This window comes from Falco naumanni, chromosome 5, assembly GCF_017639655.2.
Source record: "Falco naumanni isolate bFalNau1 chromosome 5, bFalNau1.pat, whole genome shotgun sequence".
In the NCBI taxonomy this organism is placed as follows: Eukaryota; Metazoa; Chordata; class Aves; order Falconiformes; family Falconidae; genus Falco; species Falco naumanni.
The window spans coordinates 71,649,074-71,665,608 of record NC_054058.1 but is presented as its reverse complement, the minus strand read 5'-3'; the positions used below and the strand labels follow the sequence as shown (position 1 = coordinate 71,665,608).

At 45.0% G+C, this 16,535-nt stretch overlaps 1 protein-coding gene across 3 annotated transcripts in view; it reads left to right on the top strand.

The window, feature by feature from the left end:
• AHCYL2 (adenosylhomocysteinase like 2) overlaps positions 1-16,535 on the top strand; it is a 109,298-nt gene that overhangs the window by 76,490 nt on the left and 16,273 nt on the right. For all 3 annotated transcript variants that reach the window (XM_040594897.1, XM_040594898.1, XM_040594899.1), the window contains exons 3-6: positions 8,380-8,523; positions 9,231-9,331; positions 9,985-10,087; positions 10,995-11,089. In XM_040594897.1, coding sequence (XP_040450831.1) covers positions 8,380-8,523; positions 9,231-9,331; positions 9,985-10,087; positions 10,995-11,089 — 443 coding nt within the window. The remainder of the gene's footprint in view (positions 1-8,379; positions 8,524-9,230; positions 9,332-9,984; positions 10,088-10,994; positions 11,090-16,535) is intronic.

The window sequence follows — 16,535 nt, the reverse complement described above, 5'->3', positions numbered from 1 at the left end:
TAATTTCTGGAGCAGTCCGTGAAGGTTTCTTAAAACCCAGTCAAAGGCAGGTCCCATGAAAAACAGATTAGTTACACTGAGTGCCCCATTCATCAAACATCCGACATTTAGAAATCAAACATTCAACATTTCAAGCTGATGCAAAAAAGGCAGCACAAGAAAGTCCTGAAAACAAATCTCCTGGTGGAAACTGGCATTTTTTCCCTACAGGAAAGAGTGCAGCCATGAGAGAATGACTGCTAAATCTTACCTTGACTTTGAGTGAAGAAGGCGAAGCTGCCCTGTGCTTTGCAAACAGTCTCTAATGTTTGTTAGAGACTGGCAACAAATAAGTTGCCAGTGGCCACAGAGTGCTGAGGAAGTTCAGTGCAACTGCACTTCCCAGCACGTAGGAACGTCATGGGCCCATTCAGTAAAACATTACGTGCCCAAGTGGCACCTTCAGCTAAATTTACCCTAGTCCAGTAACATCCATGTGGGACTGGTATCACACCTCACCTTCCAGTGTCCTCTTTTCTTTGTCTCCAAGTGTGTCATTAAGTACCGTTACTGTGCTGGAGACCTTATGTCACTTCAGGAGTTGGTTATGAGGATAGTGGCTTTCCAGGAATAAGGAGAGGTCATCGGGGATGCTCTCAAATTGTTCAGGATAGGTCCATCTGGGATCCTTGGCACTTTGAAGGGAATGCTGCTTGCTACCTGAAAATACTGCAGGTACTGTCCTAGCTGAGACCATCACAGAAGGGAATTTGGATCCAATTCCCCATCCCTCAAGGAGTCTTAATGCTTCTGATCCCCTTCTGGTCCTGGCCTCTCGAAGAAGATGCAGAATAAATCAGCTTCTAACACAAGGCTGCAAGGATTGGAGATGTAAGTGTCTTTGAAACTGGCAGAGGTATTATTTCTCAGCTCCTCCTGACTGTGAAGGCAAATGATCAGGCCTTTCTGGTGATGTGTACCAAACTTCATGTTAGAGTACCGTCAAGAGCTCTGAGATGAGTATTCGGGTTGGAGGCCAAGGTCTGTCTGCAGACCTGACCTTGCAGAAGTCTGGCTTTATGCCAGGGCCATGGGGAATAAGGATCATTCATGGTGAGGCTCCACCACAGTCTTTCACTTAGTCCCTGTCTATACCATGGATGCACCCATCCATGATATGGATGCATTTTTTGGATGCTTGGCAGGTCACAGTGTATTTGAGGAGAACCTGGCTAGGTATCTGGTAGTTTGAAGCATCAGAGACCACAAGAGCTCAAAAGTGCATCCTACCCTGACCCTCCCAGCTAGATACCTCTTGTATAACAAGAAATAATTCTTTTTCAGGGTAGATGATGTGCTGTGAGGTATGGTTGCGTTTAGGTTGCGTACTTTGCTGGCCGTGGACAACTGCCATTCTGCACAGTGAAAGCCTGTGGCCAAAAATCAAATCTGAAGGTAGTCCACCCATATCTGCTTGTATGAGGGTGTTTTGGGTCCTATCCCTCCTGCAGCTTCCAGCTGCATGTCTGCTGTTGAAGGAAGCAGGACAGAGCCCATGGGCTCACGCAGGGCTGTCCATGCTGTCCAGTTGTGTGCATGGATGGATGTGAGCCGAGCCCTGCTGTGCCAGCCAGCCACAGCACCGAAGACCAGTCCCTCACCTATTTTATTTCCCAGGGTGGATGTAGCTCAACTTGATGCCCATCTGAAGTCCTAGTAGATCTTCACTGTTGAAGCTTTAGAGAATGTCCCTGTTCTTGTGCCTGGCCTGCCATGGTACGTGCCATAACCTATTGGGAGCAAACAGGGTAAAACCTCCTGTGTGTGATGAACGTGGTTTCATGGGGGTTTTTTGAGCTATCAGGAGATGGTGTACAGAGCAGCATGTGAGTGAGCAGCAAAGCATGGAGCAATCCTCTCTGCCAGCACAAGCGATGAGCTAGATGCCAACCCTAAAGGGCAACCACATTAGTAGCGGAAGTTTGAGGAGCCAGGAAGTCTGAGAGGTTTAAACAGGGACATTTTAGCTCCGTGAAGTGTAGAAAGCCTCCACGAACTCAGGATCTGGCTCCTGGCTGACGGCTGCAATGAGACACTGTGTACAGAACTTGTAATTGAGCCTAGGTGATGGGCCAGAAGTCTTCCTGACGTAGGGGTGGAAAGCCTCTTTTTTATTTCTCTACTCATTTCTCTGATGTTATGGTTATTGGGGTTGAGCTGGGACAGGAGCACACTGTGACAACCCACTAGGTTGAGGCAGTATTATCAGTCCTGCCCGTCTCCCATCCCTTCGGGCTGTAACGTATCTCAGAACCAGTCAGATAAGATGTCTGAGCAGATTTATATGAAGTGGCTTTGTGGCAGTAGTGCATTGCCCCTAACAGAGATGGTTACCTGTGTGCTCCCTGAAAAACAGGGTAGATGAGGACCTACAAGCTTTTCACCTTTTTCAGCAACCCAGGTTTAGAAGAGCAAAGGTAACTAGTGGAAAAGTTGTGGTTATCTGGTCCTTTCAGCTCTGGACAGAGGCAGGTGCTCACCTCCAGAAGGTGCAGCTGCTGGAGGTTGTGATCTGATCCTGGGCACACAAACAGTGAAAGCCATGCACAGTCTGATGGCTTCACCCTGGTTCCTGTGGAACAAGTGACTGTTCTTTGTCTCCTTTCCAGGTTCTTGGGTTGATGCTTCTTTCATGTTGCCTTGTATTCTTGGAGGAACCTTCAGAGCCTCCTCCAGAGGCTTGGAGGAGCCCCCCAAGGTTGGGGACAACCTGGACGACCCATCACCCCTGCAGTAGCTGTGTTCCCACACAAAGGGCTTTTAGGAGAAATTGGGGAGCGTGCATGCTGGGTCCTCTCGAGGGAGACATCAGCTGGGGCTCTGTTTGCACTTTGTAAGCCATCTGGATTATGTTTATAATGTTATCATCTTGGGCAGCATGTTTTAAGCTGGCTTTAATGATTAGACTTCCCTAATACAGGTCTGTGATTAATATAACATTTGCACAGGTTTTACAACTCCATCCAATATCTAATCAGGGTATATTTTATAACTGTCATTTTTTAAGACTAATAGGCTGATTAGCCTGACTAATGTCATCGTGTTTGCTCCTGATTCAGAGCTGAAAGAACTTGAAGCAACTTTGGGGAATCCTCCTCTGCCCCTTGCACTTAGCATCTCCTGCTAAAGCATCAGCAAATGCAATTAATTAGCTTGTGAAAGTATTACATTTCCCTCCTAATGAAAGCTGCTAGCCTGACAGTCAGGACGGAATACTTCTATTCCCACGACAGTTGCAAGATGGGTGGATAAATCCCATTACTACCTCTCAGCATGGATCTTTGTCATTCTCTTTTTAGGGGTGAGCAGTAGCACAGTGTAAACAATCCATTAAGCCCTCCTGGGATGGAAAAAGGCTGAAAAAAAAGAAGCGTGAGGAGCAGAGAGATGATAATGGAGGGGAAGAATCATGGAATCATTTAGGTTGGAAAAGACCTTGAAGATCATTGAGTCCAACCATTAACCCAGCACTGCCAAGCCCACCACTGAACCATGTCCCTAAGCACCACATCTACACATCTGTTAAATCCCTTCAGGGGTAGTGGCTGCACCACCTCCCTGGGCAGCCTGTTCCAATGCTTGACAACCCTTTCAGTGAAGACGTTTTTCCTAATACCCCATCTAAACCTCCCCTGGCACAACTTGAGCCCATTTACTCTCGTCCTGTCACTTGCTACTTGGGAAAAGAGACCAACCCCCACCTTGCTGCAACCTCCTCCCAGGCAGCTGGAGGGAGCGAGAAGGTCCCCCCTGAGCCTCCTTTTGTCCAGGCTGAACACTCCCAGTTCCCTCAGCCCCTCCTCATCAGACATGTGTTCCAGCCCTTTCCCCAGCTGCATTGCTCTTTGGACACATGAGAGGAGTGAGGAGGTCCTCAGGTTTGGAAGTGGTGGGCATGAGTGAAGGAGTGAAACTCAAGTGACTCTTAACCTGAAACATGCGTGGTGGGAAGGCAGTCATCCCAGCATCTTGGCTCAAAATGATGGGGAGGTGCCAGTGGCGTTTTAGTGATGCAAGAGAGGCCTGGGTGTGGAAACAGCATCTCTGCAAACAGCCCTTGGTTTCTTGCTCTTCCTGCCAATCAAAACTGGAAAAATTTGATCAAAATCATCAGCTGGTCTCCAAAATAGGTACAGTCCGTGAAGCTGTGATGTGAAAAAGCTTATTCCAAGGTGCCATGTGTGGCTAACTGAATTCTGCTAGAAGCAATAATGGGAAAAATGAGGGTGGTGAGACACTGGCACAGGTTGCCCAGAGAAGCTGTGGCTGCCCCATCCCTGGAAGCGTTCAAGGGCAGGTTGGGCAGGGCTTGGAGCAACCTGGTCTAGTTGAAGATGTCCCTGCTCATGGCAGGCGGGCTGGACTAGATGGCCTTGAAAGGTCCCTTCCAACCCAAACTATTCTATGATTCTATGAAAAAACAGCAGAAACACTGCTGAACATGAAAACTTTTATCACTTGGTTGCTTTAAAGTACCGAGAATGAAAATACTAAGAATCTGTGCTGATCTGACTCTTCAAATTAGAAATAAAAGTCTCTTATCCATATTTGCTATTAGCCACCAGTTTTCTGTAGTAGTTCCACTTCATTTAAAATGAGTCATTTTTCTCACCAGAGGAATTAATTGTTTTCTGTGCTGTTTGGGAGTGGTTTACATGCCCAAGGACACACCAGGATGTTTAACAGCATCTGCTATTGCAAACCAGGGAAAGGCATTGACCTGACAGCTCAGTTTTGGAGTTGAGGGTGTGTTTTGCCATTGTGCTGTGCGAATAACTTAAATTTCACTAACTGTTCTTTCCCTTTCTGCAAAACTCAGATAAGTGTTATCTGCTTGAACAAAGGCTTTTGGGGATCAGCTGGTTTATATCAGCCCAGTGCTTTGAATACTAAAGCACACAGCGTTGTGTATTATGCACCACATACACGTTAGGTGGGCAGTGAAATGGAATTAGAACCATAAATATCTTTAGTTAAAGGGCAATGTCTTCATCCTCATGCTGTTTCATAACTTTCAAAAGGCTATACGGAAAGGAAACAAGGTTTTTCTTTTTAGTTGGGCTGTTGTGGGCCAGGTTGACCCCTTTTTGCCCTTACCAATGCCAATACTACAGATGCAAGTGGATCCTCATGTAAAATACTACCAAAGCTAAGTTTAGCTGAACTTAGGCTCTGACCTGGTCTTTGCTTGGTCAGGACATGGGCTGCAGGTGTCTGCTTTCCTCCCCCAACATTTTTCCCCTGGATAACAGTGCCTGAGACCTGCTGCTGTTTTCATTGAAATAATACAATTTATATTAAAATGGTATGTGGCTCTACGGAATGCCAATCCCAGTTATGAAGCTTTCATTATTCAACTTCTGGGTGATTGGAGATGATATTTAGGAGGCTGTTTGTCCCATTGGTTAATTGGATATTTCTAGATTACAGGTGGTAAGAATCGTTTCCTTTCTCTGCTTCATTTTCATTTTACAGAAAAGCAAGGGCAAAATTTAGTATTATGTATTAGTATGCTATTATACTACACTAACAATATTAGTTTAATTACCATAGTGCTATATGCACTATTCTATGTTATATGTACGTAACAGTAAAGAACCATCCACATATGAAAATATGGTTGCCATCTAGGTGGGTTTTTTGTTTGAAAAAATTACTTTCAGCCCCCAGAATGAAGATCTGTGGTTTTAAAGAAACCTCTGCATAGATTAGCTGTCTTCAAAGAAATAATCCTCCTTTAACTAATTAATCCTTCCTTCTGGAGTCCTTGATACAAAAGCACTTGGTATTATATAAGGTGCTCTTTTGTTATTAAGCCAGGCTTCTGGTCCTTCAAGAGCTGCTGTGGGATTGTGAGCACAAATTCAGAAATACATTGCCATCAGCGTGTTGTTTGCAGGGTCGGACTTGCCTTTCACACCCTGCTGAGGATGGAGCCTTTGCAGAGAAATTTCAGCAATGCATAATTCTCTGTAAGCGGATTAAGACCTGAGCGGGTCTTGGGGAGCCTGGCACACCAACAGTGGCAGCACTAAGCTTTTTTTCCTTCGGATCATTCAAGCGCTTCACATGGGCCAGAAGAGAAAGTAATCAGCTTGCTGGGTGCTGCAGGAAAAACGAACCCATGGCCGTGTTGGGGAGGAAGGGTTTAACTCTTTGGTTTGGATTTTCTGCTGTGAAAGTGCTAACAGAGCCATTGAAATTCTGGGCAGAGGGGTGGTTTGCCTTTACTTCAAGTTCTGAGGGCGCTCTTGGTTTCGGTCTTCACTTGAGATCTGGATGCTTCTGGAAGGCTGCAGCTCTTTGGGAACACTGGTGGGTGGTTCAACCATGCATGCCATTCTTACTGTAACACTGTGTAAGAAGTACTCACCCTTCCTACTACCTAATTCCTTTGGCAGAATTGGAGTAGAAGGTTGGGAATCTGTACTGACTGGTGAGTAGAACTCCCTTGGGTGTTTGGTGTAGATCATTCCCTCTTGGAGACTGTGCCAGGGAGAGAAGCTAGCTCACACACACAGCAACACCTTGCCCAAAGCCAGTAGCTGTTGAGTTTGACTATGCAACATTTCCTAGGTAAAGATTTAACTAATGCTGTTCCAATGTTGTGGAAGAGAGCTCATCACCAGATGTGATGCCCTCACACATGTACGCATCATTTGCTAGCAATGCATGATAATGGCTAACTCCACTGAGGCTGTCATGGATAGTGCTGTTCTACAAAGGTGGTCCTCTTCTGCTGTAACAAATAATTTGATGCCAGGTCTCATGTTCATTTTAGATGAACCATGTGATCTGGGGATTAAAGACTTGGAGTAGAAGCTCAGGGCAATTTAATGAGGAATGGGGGATGACCGTGTGGATGAGGCTTTGAGTCCTGGAAAGGTCCTCTGGAAGGGAAAGAGGAGTAATGCTTTCTAGTTCATCTCCAAGCCTTACGTGTTGCTTTGACCAGAAGATGAAAGGGGTCTGGTTTCCCACATGGGAGAATATTCCAGAGGAGAACGTGGCACAAATGGTCTTTTAGCTGATCCGATAAACTGGAAGCAGAAGTGGTAGCTAATTCATTGTGGCTCAAATTGAAAACGGACTCTACATGTGATTTTAGTAATCAAAATAAGTGGGAAGGGGGATTTCTAACTCCTTGAAGGGCTCTTCAGTAAATCTCCTTGCGTCTGCTATAGACTAGTTGCCTAACCAAAAGTTTGGAGCATGTTGATAGGAAAGGAAGGCAGTTCTTGACTGCAGTTGTAATTAATTCTGTGTTCACATGCACATCTACACCCAGAAGCCATATATCATCAAGAAGCATAATCTGATTCTGTGAGACTGTATGTTTGCTATCCGCTGTAGGCTCCTCACTTTGGAGAGAGGTAGTGCCATCTTTCTTCCTCTTATCAAAAGAGCAAGAGGGAGGAGGGGTTAAAGAAGATCCAGAAAGGCAAAAGATTAAATACACGTCCAATTGTTTGTAATTATAACAGAAAAGAAGGGGAATATCCAAGGGCTGGATTGAGCTGTCTGTAGATTTACAGAGTTGTTGGTGGGAAGGAACCACCAAGGGCATCTCTCCCCCCGCCCAGTCAGAGCAGGTCATTGCCAGCACGGGATCAGGTGAGCCATGGCTCCCTCTGACCAGTTCCTGATGTCCTCCAAGGATGGAGAGCCACCACCTCTCTGGGCAACCTGTGCCAATGTTGCATTATCCTCCCCATGAAGAAGTTTCGTCCTACCATCCCATGTGAGCCTCCCAAGCCCAAGCAGCAACTTGTGGCCATTGCCCTTATTGAGGAACATTGGAACTGAGCAAATCCAAGGACTGGGAATACCACCATAACTGAACAATAATTAACTAGTGGCCTTCACCATGCTGTTGTTTAAAATGAAATAGGGTCTTGCATCTATTCTGTCTTTAATTACAAGTTTTAATGTTTTGGAAGTACTGAAAACATTAATAAGCATTTTTTGTTGGCTATCTTAGAGCTGTAAAGGCTTAAAATTTGGGAAGAAAGATGGGAGAAGGCCACAGAGGAGTTGCAAAGCATGAGGAGATGTGACCACAGGGGACATGGGCAGTGCTTAAGCTAATTACCTCTGGTGTGGTGTTCAGGTAGAGGTAGATGAGAGTGAGTAAGTCATTGCAGGTAAGAGCTGACTGTGGGGAAACTGTCATCATAAGGAGGAAGGGAGATCCCAGCTGAGGACAGAGGGAGCTGGCATGTACACATGGAGAAGCACATCCATAGACACGTTCAGCAGATCATCTGCGTCCTTCCACTGCAGGTGGTTTGGCTTTAGGGAATATTTTGTTTTGTTTCTTACCTCCTTTTCTTCCTCCAGCTGCCTCCTACACAGACAGCTCTGATGATGAGACCTCCCCGCGAGACAAACAGCAGAAGAACTCCAAAGGCAGTAGTGATTTCTGTGTGAAAAACATAAAGCAGGCAGAATTTGGGCGTCGAGAGATTGAAATTGCTGAACAAGGTAAATGGGGCACGTTCCTCATGCTCCATGTTGTCCTAGGCTGTCCTGTGGGGTTCTTCTTTCCCCCAAATCCTCTTCTTGTGAGGGTCAGTACATTGGTGATTTCTTGACACCGTTCCTGTTAGAGATGGGAAAACTTTTACAGGATTTTGTGGAATGGAAAGGAGTAACAGGGTTATACTGTGTAGCTCCAGCCAGTCAACTGCTGAAGGACTACTCTGTAGTCAAATGCATTTTGCTAAAATCAGTAGAAAAGATGAAATCCATCAAATAAATTAAACAACTTTGCTTTGGCATGATTGTCTCCAAAAATCCATAGCAAAGGCAATGCAGTGTGTAGGTAGTTGCAGGAATACTGGAGAGGCTGACGAGAGCAACAAGTCCCAAGTCCTCAGTCTGAAGCAGGTTTTCCTCCAGCCTCACCTGGGCATTTGCAGGTAGAAATTTGAAAATGCAGTGATGCTACATGCTAAATAACGGGGTGTGTGTGTGTGGTAAAATTCAGAGGGTTATTGGGTCCTTTTCAGCTGTGCCATGACTTATTTGATGCTTGCTCTCAAGGCTTTAGCTCTTTTTGAAGCTGCCATAGCTGTACAAATTCATAGGAGTACCAGATAGCAGGGCAAGAAGTTATGCTGGCTGTTTTATTCCATGCTCATCCCTCTTTCCATCACATTGATGGACTTCTTTTCTACTTTACTTTTCAGAAATGCCCGCGCTGATGGCTTTGAGGAAGAGAGCTCAGGGAGAGAAGCCACTGGCCGGGGCCAAGATCGTGGGCTGCACACACATTACAGCACAGACAGCTGTAAGACCCTGTCCACAAACTCCAGACAGGGATTTTCCTCTGATTGTTCTCTAAAATAGACCCCCAAGCAGATAATATAGAGATGTGGTCTCTGAGTCCAGCACCTTACATTGAACAAAAATAGAATGGTCGATTTTGTAAATGTTTCTAAATAGAGCCAGTGCTTTAAAGGTGATGTAATGCATGCATCTGTAAGGCATTGCTTGAGTAGTAGAGACTAAGGAAATTGAATTATCTGTATCGTATGAGCCGGAAGAAGTGGTCACTGATCAGAGATTTTATGCCATTCAAGATCTGTAGTTTCTTCTCCAAACATGGGACAGGAGTGCTTTCTCCTGACTAGATTTGGGACCTTGCTGATTGAAATCTGCATAGATATATATATGTTTCTATATATATCCACACACATATATAGGCTGCATATAGAATATGCTTTGAAGTTCTTACTTGCTAAATCCATTTGAAATTGTAAAAAAAAGAAGTAATTGCAAAATTGGTTTCTATGCAACTTTCTAACGATCCCTGATGCTGCTTAAAACCAACTTCAGATACCCCCCAGAAGCTTTCCCATAAATAGCAAATAAAAATCCCAGTTATGTATTGCTCTTTGCATTGCTCTTTCTGATTTTTTTGCTGTTGATGTTTAAATCCAGGTCCTAATGGAGACTCTTGGTGCATTGGGTGCGCAGTGCCGATGGGCTGCATGCAACATCTACTCTACTCTTAATGAAGTGGCTGCTGCCCTTGCTGAAAGCGGTAGGAAACATCACCTGCTTTGTTCTTTCTGTTTTTAAAAAGATTTCTTGCTGTCCCATCGTATTTAGCTCATTTACTGTCTCTTACAGTTTTTTCCCTTCATTCTCTTCAATTTAGAATAAACCTATAGGAGGTAAACAGCACAAGATCAATCCCTTTCATGGCTGTGAAAATCTTAGAATGATTTTTCTTTGGAGTATAGAAGTACGTAGTACAAATGATGGTGATGCACATTATTAGCTGAACAGGCTTTGTGAATCTGGAAGTTGTTTTGCTAAGAGAAACAAAGCTAAATTTTATTTCAGGTCTATAAATTTGAGTCATAACTTTGGCTAAAAGGAGTGAAAGAAGGAATTTTTGAGGGACATAATTCACAAAACAGAAGCTGTCCCTGTTGCTGCTCACCTGGGAGATGCCTTAATTCAAATCCTGTTTTACCTGGGCAAGGCCAGGATTCTACCGTGAGAGCTGGGAGGCCCAGAAGAAGCCAAACCCACTAGCTTGCCTGTTGTCTTCCTCGCTGAAGCTGAATAATAATTGCTTATGAGTCAGAATGCATTCAAGTAAATTTGTGGCTAACATGCCTAAAAGGAAGGTAGGACATGTAACTCGGAGCGAAAGCTTGATTTCACAAATAAATGTTATTGTTAGGAGGGTGTTGCCCCCTCTTCTGGTGGCTGCAGCTTTTTGTTGGGGGAGAGGAAGAAACTGGGAAGGCTAAAGCTGACTCCTGTCTGCTGCCTTCAGTGTGTGTCTTCAGTGTGTATCTCGAAGCTCAATGTTGAAAAATCAGACTGCAGGCAAGACCACAGTGGTGTCAGGAGCCCAGTTCATCATGTGTGGACATAGGGAGAGCCAATCCCTAAGGGATTTGCTGTGCTAGCATCTGTCTTCCTCTCTGTGCCAGGGTTCCCTGTCTTCGCCTGGAAGGGAGAATCTGAAGATGACTTCTGGTGGTGCATTGATCGCTGCGTCAACGTTGAAGGATGGCAGCCCAACATGGTGAGACAAGGCCGACTGTAAAATACTTTGCATGAGTTGAAGCACAGGTGGCTCTCATCTAAAGAGAAGGAGGCAGGTTTAGTGCTAGTCTCTGTTTTCCTCCTGAATTTAGACCTAACTTAGCAGTCAAGGCTTGGTGCTAACTCAGCACTTACCTTCAAACTGCTTTACAATTAACTACGCAATGTGAGAAATTAACTTACCTCAGTCTCACAGGTGTAAAGTCAGGGAGAAGGTGGGTTGAATGACTTCTGCCTGTGGATCTTGCCTACCAAGCAAGGTTTTGTTTACTATTGTTTAAATGAGCATATCTGCATTAGCGCAAAGTTTATTGGGATTGGGTGCTTTGTTTCCTTCCAGAGTAGCTTGCTACAGTTTAAACCAAACTCATTTAATCTAGCCAGTTAAAACATTACTCAAAATCAGTGTGTTCTGAAAAGGGGTCGCATCCATTTTACCATGCATTCACACCTTTGGTTGATGTGATTTTTCATATCTAGGCAAAGCCTCTGTTTCAGAACAAAAATTAGATTTTTATGTGATTTCCACTCTTTATGCCTGCTCTTACTGTACAAACACAAAACCTCAGGTAACCCCACTCCATACTTTGCTGTTTTATTCTGCCCTTGTTTCTATGGAAAACAGAGAACCCTGAACTAGGTGAGCGGAATAATTTGCAGCTGTCAAATGTGCCGTTTTCATCATGCTTCCCGACAGGTTTTGAGCCCTGGAGCTTATGATGTAAATCAGATTAAAAGTAATCAAAGGTAGAAGATAGGCATGTATCTGTTTTGTTTGTTTGCCAATACCAGTTTGTTTGAGGTGGGTGTTTTGTCCCTTCCAGTTTACACCTGCTCACTTCCTTGATGTCACCTTTAAAAAGAATCGTGAATGTCAAAAAAACCAACCCCAAGCTATGAATTTGAGTCTAGACATGATAGCAGATTTCTTCTTCTTTTTGAGGAATAATTTCCTTTTGAAAATGTCAGTAATTGAAGAAGTCAGTGTGCCAGAATATGCATATTATGCTTTCCCAGGATCTCTTCAGACCTCTTGATTCTGCGATGTGTCTCCAACCATCCGTGTATTTTCAGACCTGCTTCTGAAGCACAGAAATAATTGCTAGGGAGCACCAAATACCTTGGATCTAGCAGTTCTCAAAGACTTGCACACTGGATTTTGGAGGTCCACATTTTTAGAGATAAGATATAGAATGCTGGACACTGGGTGAAGAGCAGGTGTGGAAAGGATCTTCTTCATATGGTTATTTCAGAAGAGAGGAGCTAGCAAACATGGCCAAAGAGGCAAGGTGAAATTTGCCTCTCCAGTCCATCCAGTGTCAAGGCAGAAGCGAGATGGACCTACTCTGCTCGCTGTGCTGATGGCAACTTTTTAGAGCATGCATCATATTTTTTCTCTCCTTTTGAGACTGAGAATTTCCCCTGATATCCTGAATCAAGGACATATGTCCCCAGGTTGTAGGACTGAGCTGAGCTGCTGCTCCTGGCAGCCTGTGACCTTTGTGTAAACCTAAATCTAACCTCTTTTCATAGAGTCATGGCATGGGTTGGATTGGAAGGGACCTTAAAGGTTATCTAGTCTAACACCCCTGCTGTGGGCAGGGACACCTTCCACTAGACCAGGTTGCTCCAAGCCCCGTCCAGCCTGGCCTTGAACACTTCCAGGGATGGGGCAGCCACAGCTTCTTTGGGCAGCCTGTGCCAGTGCCTCATCACTCTCATAGTGAAAATCATCTCTTGTCCCGTCTTCTCTTCCCATCAACAAAATACCAACACTACCTTTCAGAGTCATTGATGATTATTAGGGGTCATACAATGCTTTGAAAATGTTCTGTGCAGCACTACATGCCACAGTGTGATCAGATGGGAAATTCTCTCTCTGTAAAAAGTGATTTAGTAACATGCCTGTCTCTGCCCAGCATGAAATAATCAATTTGGACTCTTATAAAGTGAAGAGTAATTCAGAGCATAAGTAATCCAGCTTGTACTAGTTGATCCGAGATGAAAGTAGCATGGAAAGATGTCTCCACTTCCAGGCTTCTGTGTCTTTAAGCTCAATAAGAGAAGTAAAATCTCTATTTCTACCTAAGAGAAAGCATTATGAGTCAAAGTAGTTCAGCAGCTTGTTGTAAGCCTTGTGGACTTAATATTGGGGCTTGAAATACACCCCAGGAGTCCTGTTTAGCATTGCTTCGCTGCCCCCCCCACCAGTCCTGTGTCCAGGTAGGCACTGCAAAGAGTGATGGAGTTGACCTTGTATGTCCCACACAGCTAAACAGGGATGTCTCACCGACCAAAAATCTGAATGTTCAATGTTAGGACTTCGGTGTGGCGTCAGTCCACAGTAACAGTTAGCCGCAAATACTGAGAGTCTCTGAAACAAGACACCTTGGCTTTTCTGGTGGGAATGGCAGACCTTCGGAGGAGTGCTCTCGCTGGACAGGAATGGCTCAGAGGTTTATTTTCCTGAAAAATACCAAATCTGCAGCCCTGAGAGTTTGATTTCCTTTGCAGCATAAACTGATCTAGAACCACACTGCTGCCGGGGAATTTCAGTGCCGCCTCCAACCATGCCTTCCTGCCATCTCCTTGTGTTTTCACCAGTCATTTTCTATAGTGAGTTATTTTCAACCATGTTGCTGAGCTAATCCTAGCTAATTTTAATCATCTTGCTTTTGGCAAGATCAACCATGTGATGTCCCTGTTGCCCCAACAGAGTTGGAAGGAGGACAGGGTAAGATGTTCAGTGGAAGCAGGGACTTAGGTGGGTTTAAAGAGGTTGTTAAGATGGCACCCTGAGACACCAGGTTCTTTCATGGAAGAGCCAGAGATTTTCTGCTGGAGAAAACATGAAATGGAAGGGCCGAGGGAGTGAGAAGTCACAGCCTTTCTGTGAAGACAAGCAATGTGAAACTGGTTGCTTGGAGAGAAAAGCACTGAGAGAGAAACACCTACCAAGGGAATATGGATACATCAAACCAGTCAAAAATCATACAGATTCAAGGTGAATACTGCTGTGGAGGAGCAGAGCTAGATACCTCCTGGTGCTTGGGTCAGGGGGTGGTCCCATCTCCAGAGAGAGAAATGTCCCTGTAGGCACAGCACAGGGTGAAAGGAAGATGTTTTTTACAGGCACAATGACTCCCAGCATGTTCTGCTCCAGGATGAAAGTGCCAAAATCAAGAGGGAGGTTGATGAACTGCAGCCAGGAGCGTTGGTTTGCAGGTTGTGCCTCTCAGTGGGCGTCAGGCAGCAGCACTGAGAGGCAGAGCAAGGCTCACATCTCTAATGGCTGGTTTTCTGTATGAAAAATTCTTTGCATGTCAAATAGAGGCTTTTTTCCCAGGAAAAAAATCAGCCTGGGAAGAATTTAAATGAAGGCAGATAACCAGTGTAAAGCTGAAAAAACTGCAGGAATATGGGGCAGATACCACGGGCTTTGCCGCAGGCCATTTGGGGATGCTCCACAAAGGTGACCTTCCATCAAAAACTAGTTCCTCCGTTGGGTTGGGTTGGTTTTTTTTAATCTCCTGCCCTCCTAGAAAAGAGGAAACTGCCAGCCCCCAGAATTTGCTTTTAGAAAGAGGATTATGTGCACTATTAAATGGGGATTAATGAAATGAAGATGTCCTTGGAGCCAGGCTGCTGAATTCTTACCTTGGCTGGCCCAGGAGAGCTTCTTAACCCACTTAACCCTTACCTGCCTCTACTTCCCAGTCTGTGAGTGGGAGGTGGATCTGGGTGGTCTCCAGCAGGTGGCCCTGGAGACTCAAGAGACAGGTCTGCATGGAAGATGTGTGCTCTGCTCTGGCAGGACACAAGTGGTTTCCATACATTCATGGAGGAGCAGCTGCTACCCACAGCATTCGCCATCAGTGGAAAATCCTGCCATTTAGAGAGAAAAAGGTTGTATGAGTATGTAGCGTTTCCAAGTAGCTCTTGCCCATGGATGTCAGCGTGGTGATTCTACAAAGCTCAGAAACATTGTCTTTGTGCCCACAGTGGGGCTTCTGTCACAGGAACATGCTGGGAGTGTTAGTTTTTCTTAGGTGGCTACAGATGTGTGTGGCAGAGGGTCTCTGCTGAACTCCACCACCAGCCGATCAGCAGAGGTGCTGCTGCCCAGGATTGACATTTGCATGTTAGGTCACCTGCACCCACACCAGTGGGTTAATAAGGGCTGGCTCAGCAGTCAGGTCTTGAACGTTGGTGTTAGGGAACATGCAAAGAGAAGGAAGAGGAGAAGGATAGTGGTGATCACAATTATGATGCTGATGCTGTATGAAATCTTTGATGTTGGTGTAGGGAATATGGCAAGAGGAGGAGGATGCTAGGGAACATGCAGAGGATGATGATGATGATGATTCTGTCAGAAGTCTTTGGCGTTGGTGTAGGTAATGTGCAAAGAGGATGATGATGATGATGCAATCAGAAGTCTTTGACATTGGTGTAGGGAACATGCAAAGAGGATGAAGGTGGTCATAATAATAATATGGGGCAATATGCTGTCAGCCAGCCCAGCTAGCACAGGTCGTTGCCCTTGGCACCTCACCTGCCACCCAGTGAAATCTACTCCCTAATTTTTCCTGAGTCTGAGTCTAATGGGGGTTGTCACACCTTGCTTGTGCCAGCTGAGGCCACCTGGCAGGAGGACTCAGGGAATGCATGTGTTAAGAGTTTTTTCTTTCCTTGTATCTTTTCTTCTTTCCTAGACACCTCTTTATGGTACCCCAGTGGGGCCCTCTGAAGCATTTAGAGCTCAGCACCCTCCTTGGGTATGGCTGTGTGTTGAGATGTAGCAGGGGATGACCCAAAGTGGTTGGGACTGGGGCCACGTTCATTACAAGGAATGTGTGTAGGATGCAAATGATGAGACTCCTCATAAACTCCACTGGCTGTCACTAGCACTGAGACTTTCTGTAATTGTGAGAGGTTCTGTACATCCAGAGGTAAAAAATAAGCCTTGGCTTAAAGCCTTTGATTATCCTGGTGACACTGTAGGACATCACAAAAATACCTGAATAACATCAACCCATGCAAAGGTGTATCTGGATGTATGTGTCAGACTTCTAGCAGTGTTACAACTTCTGTGTCCAAAGCCATTACCAGGTGTGTTTCCACATGCTGAAAGACACATAATGCATATTCTCACCAGCAGAGAATAGACAAGCTCTTAGACATCTCTTTTCACTGCAAGTTTTAGACTTCTGTGACCGAATTGTTTTCATGTCTGTCCTTTCCAAGGCACTTTTTCAAAGGGCACCTTTACTTACTCATCTTTAATGTTTTTGTTTAAGCAGTAAGTCTCTGCCTTTTTCCACCACCCTGAAATGTGTCATTAGGAGGAAATGGGTGTCTTGGGAGACTCGTCATCTGATAAAAGAGTTTTGTGCTTCCAAGATTGAGGTTCAAAGCCAGATGAAATG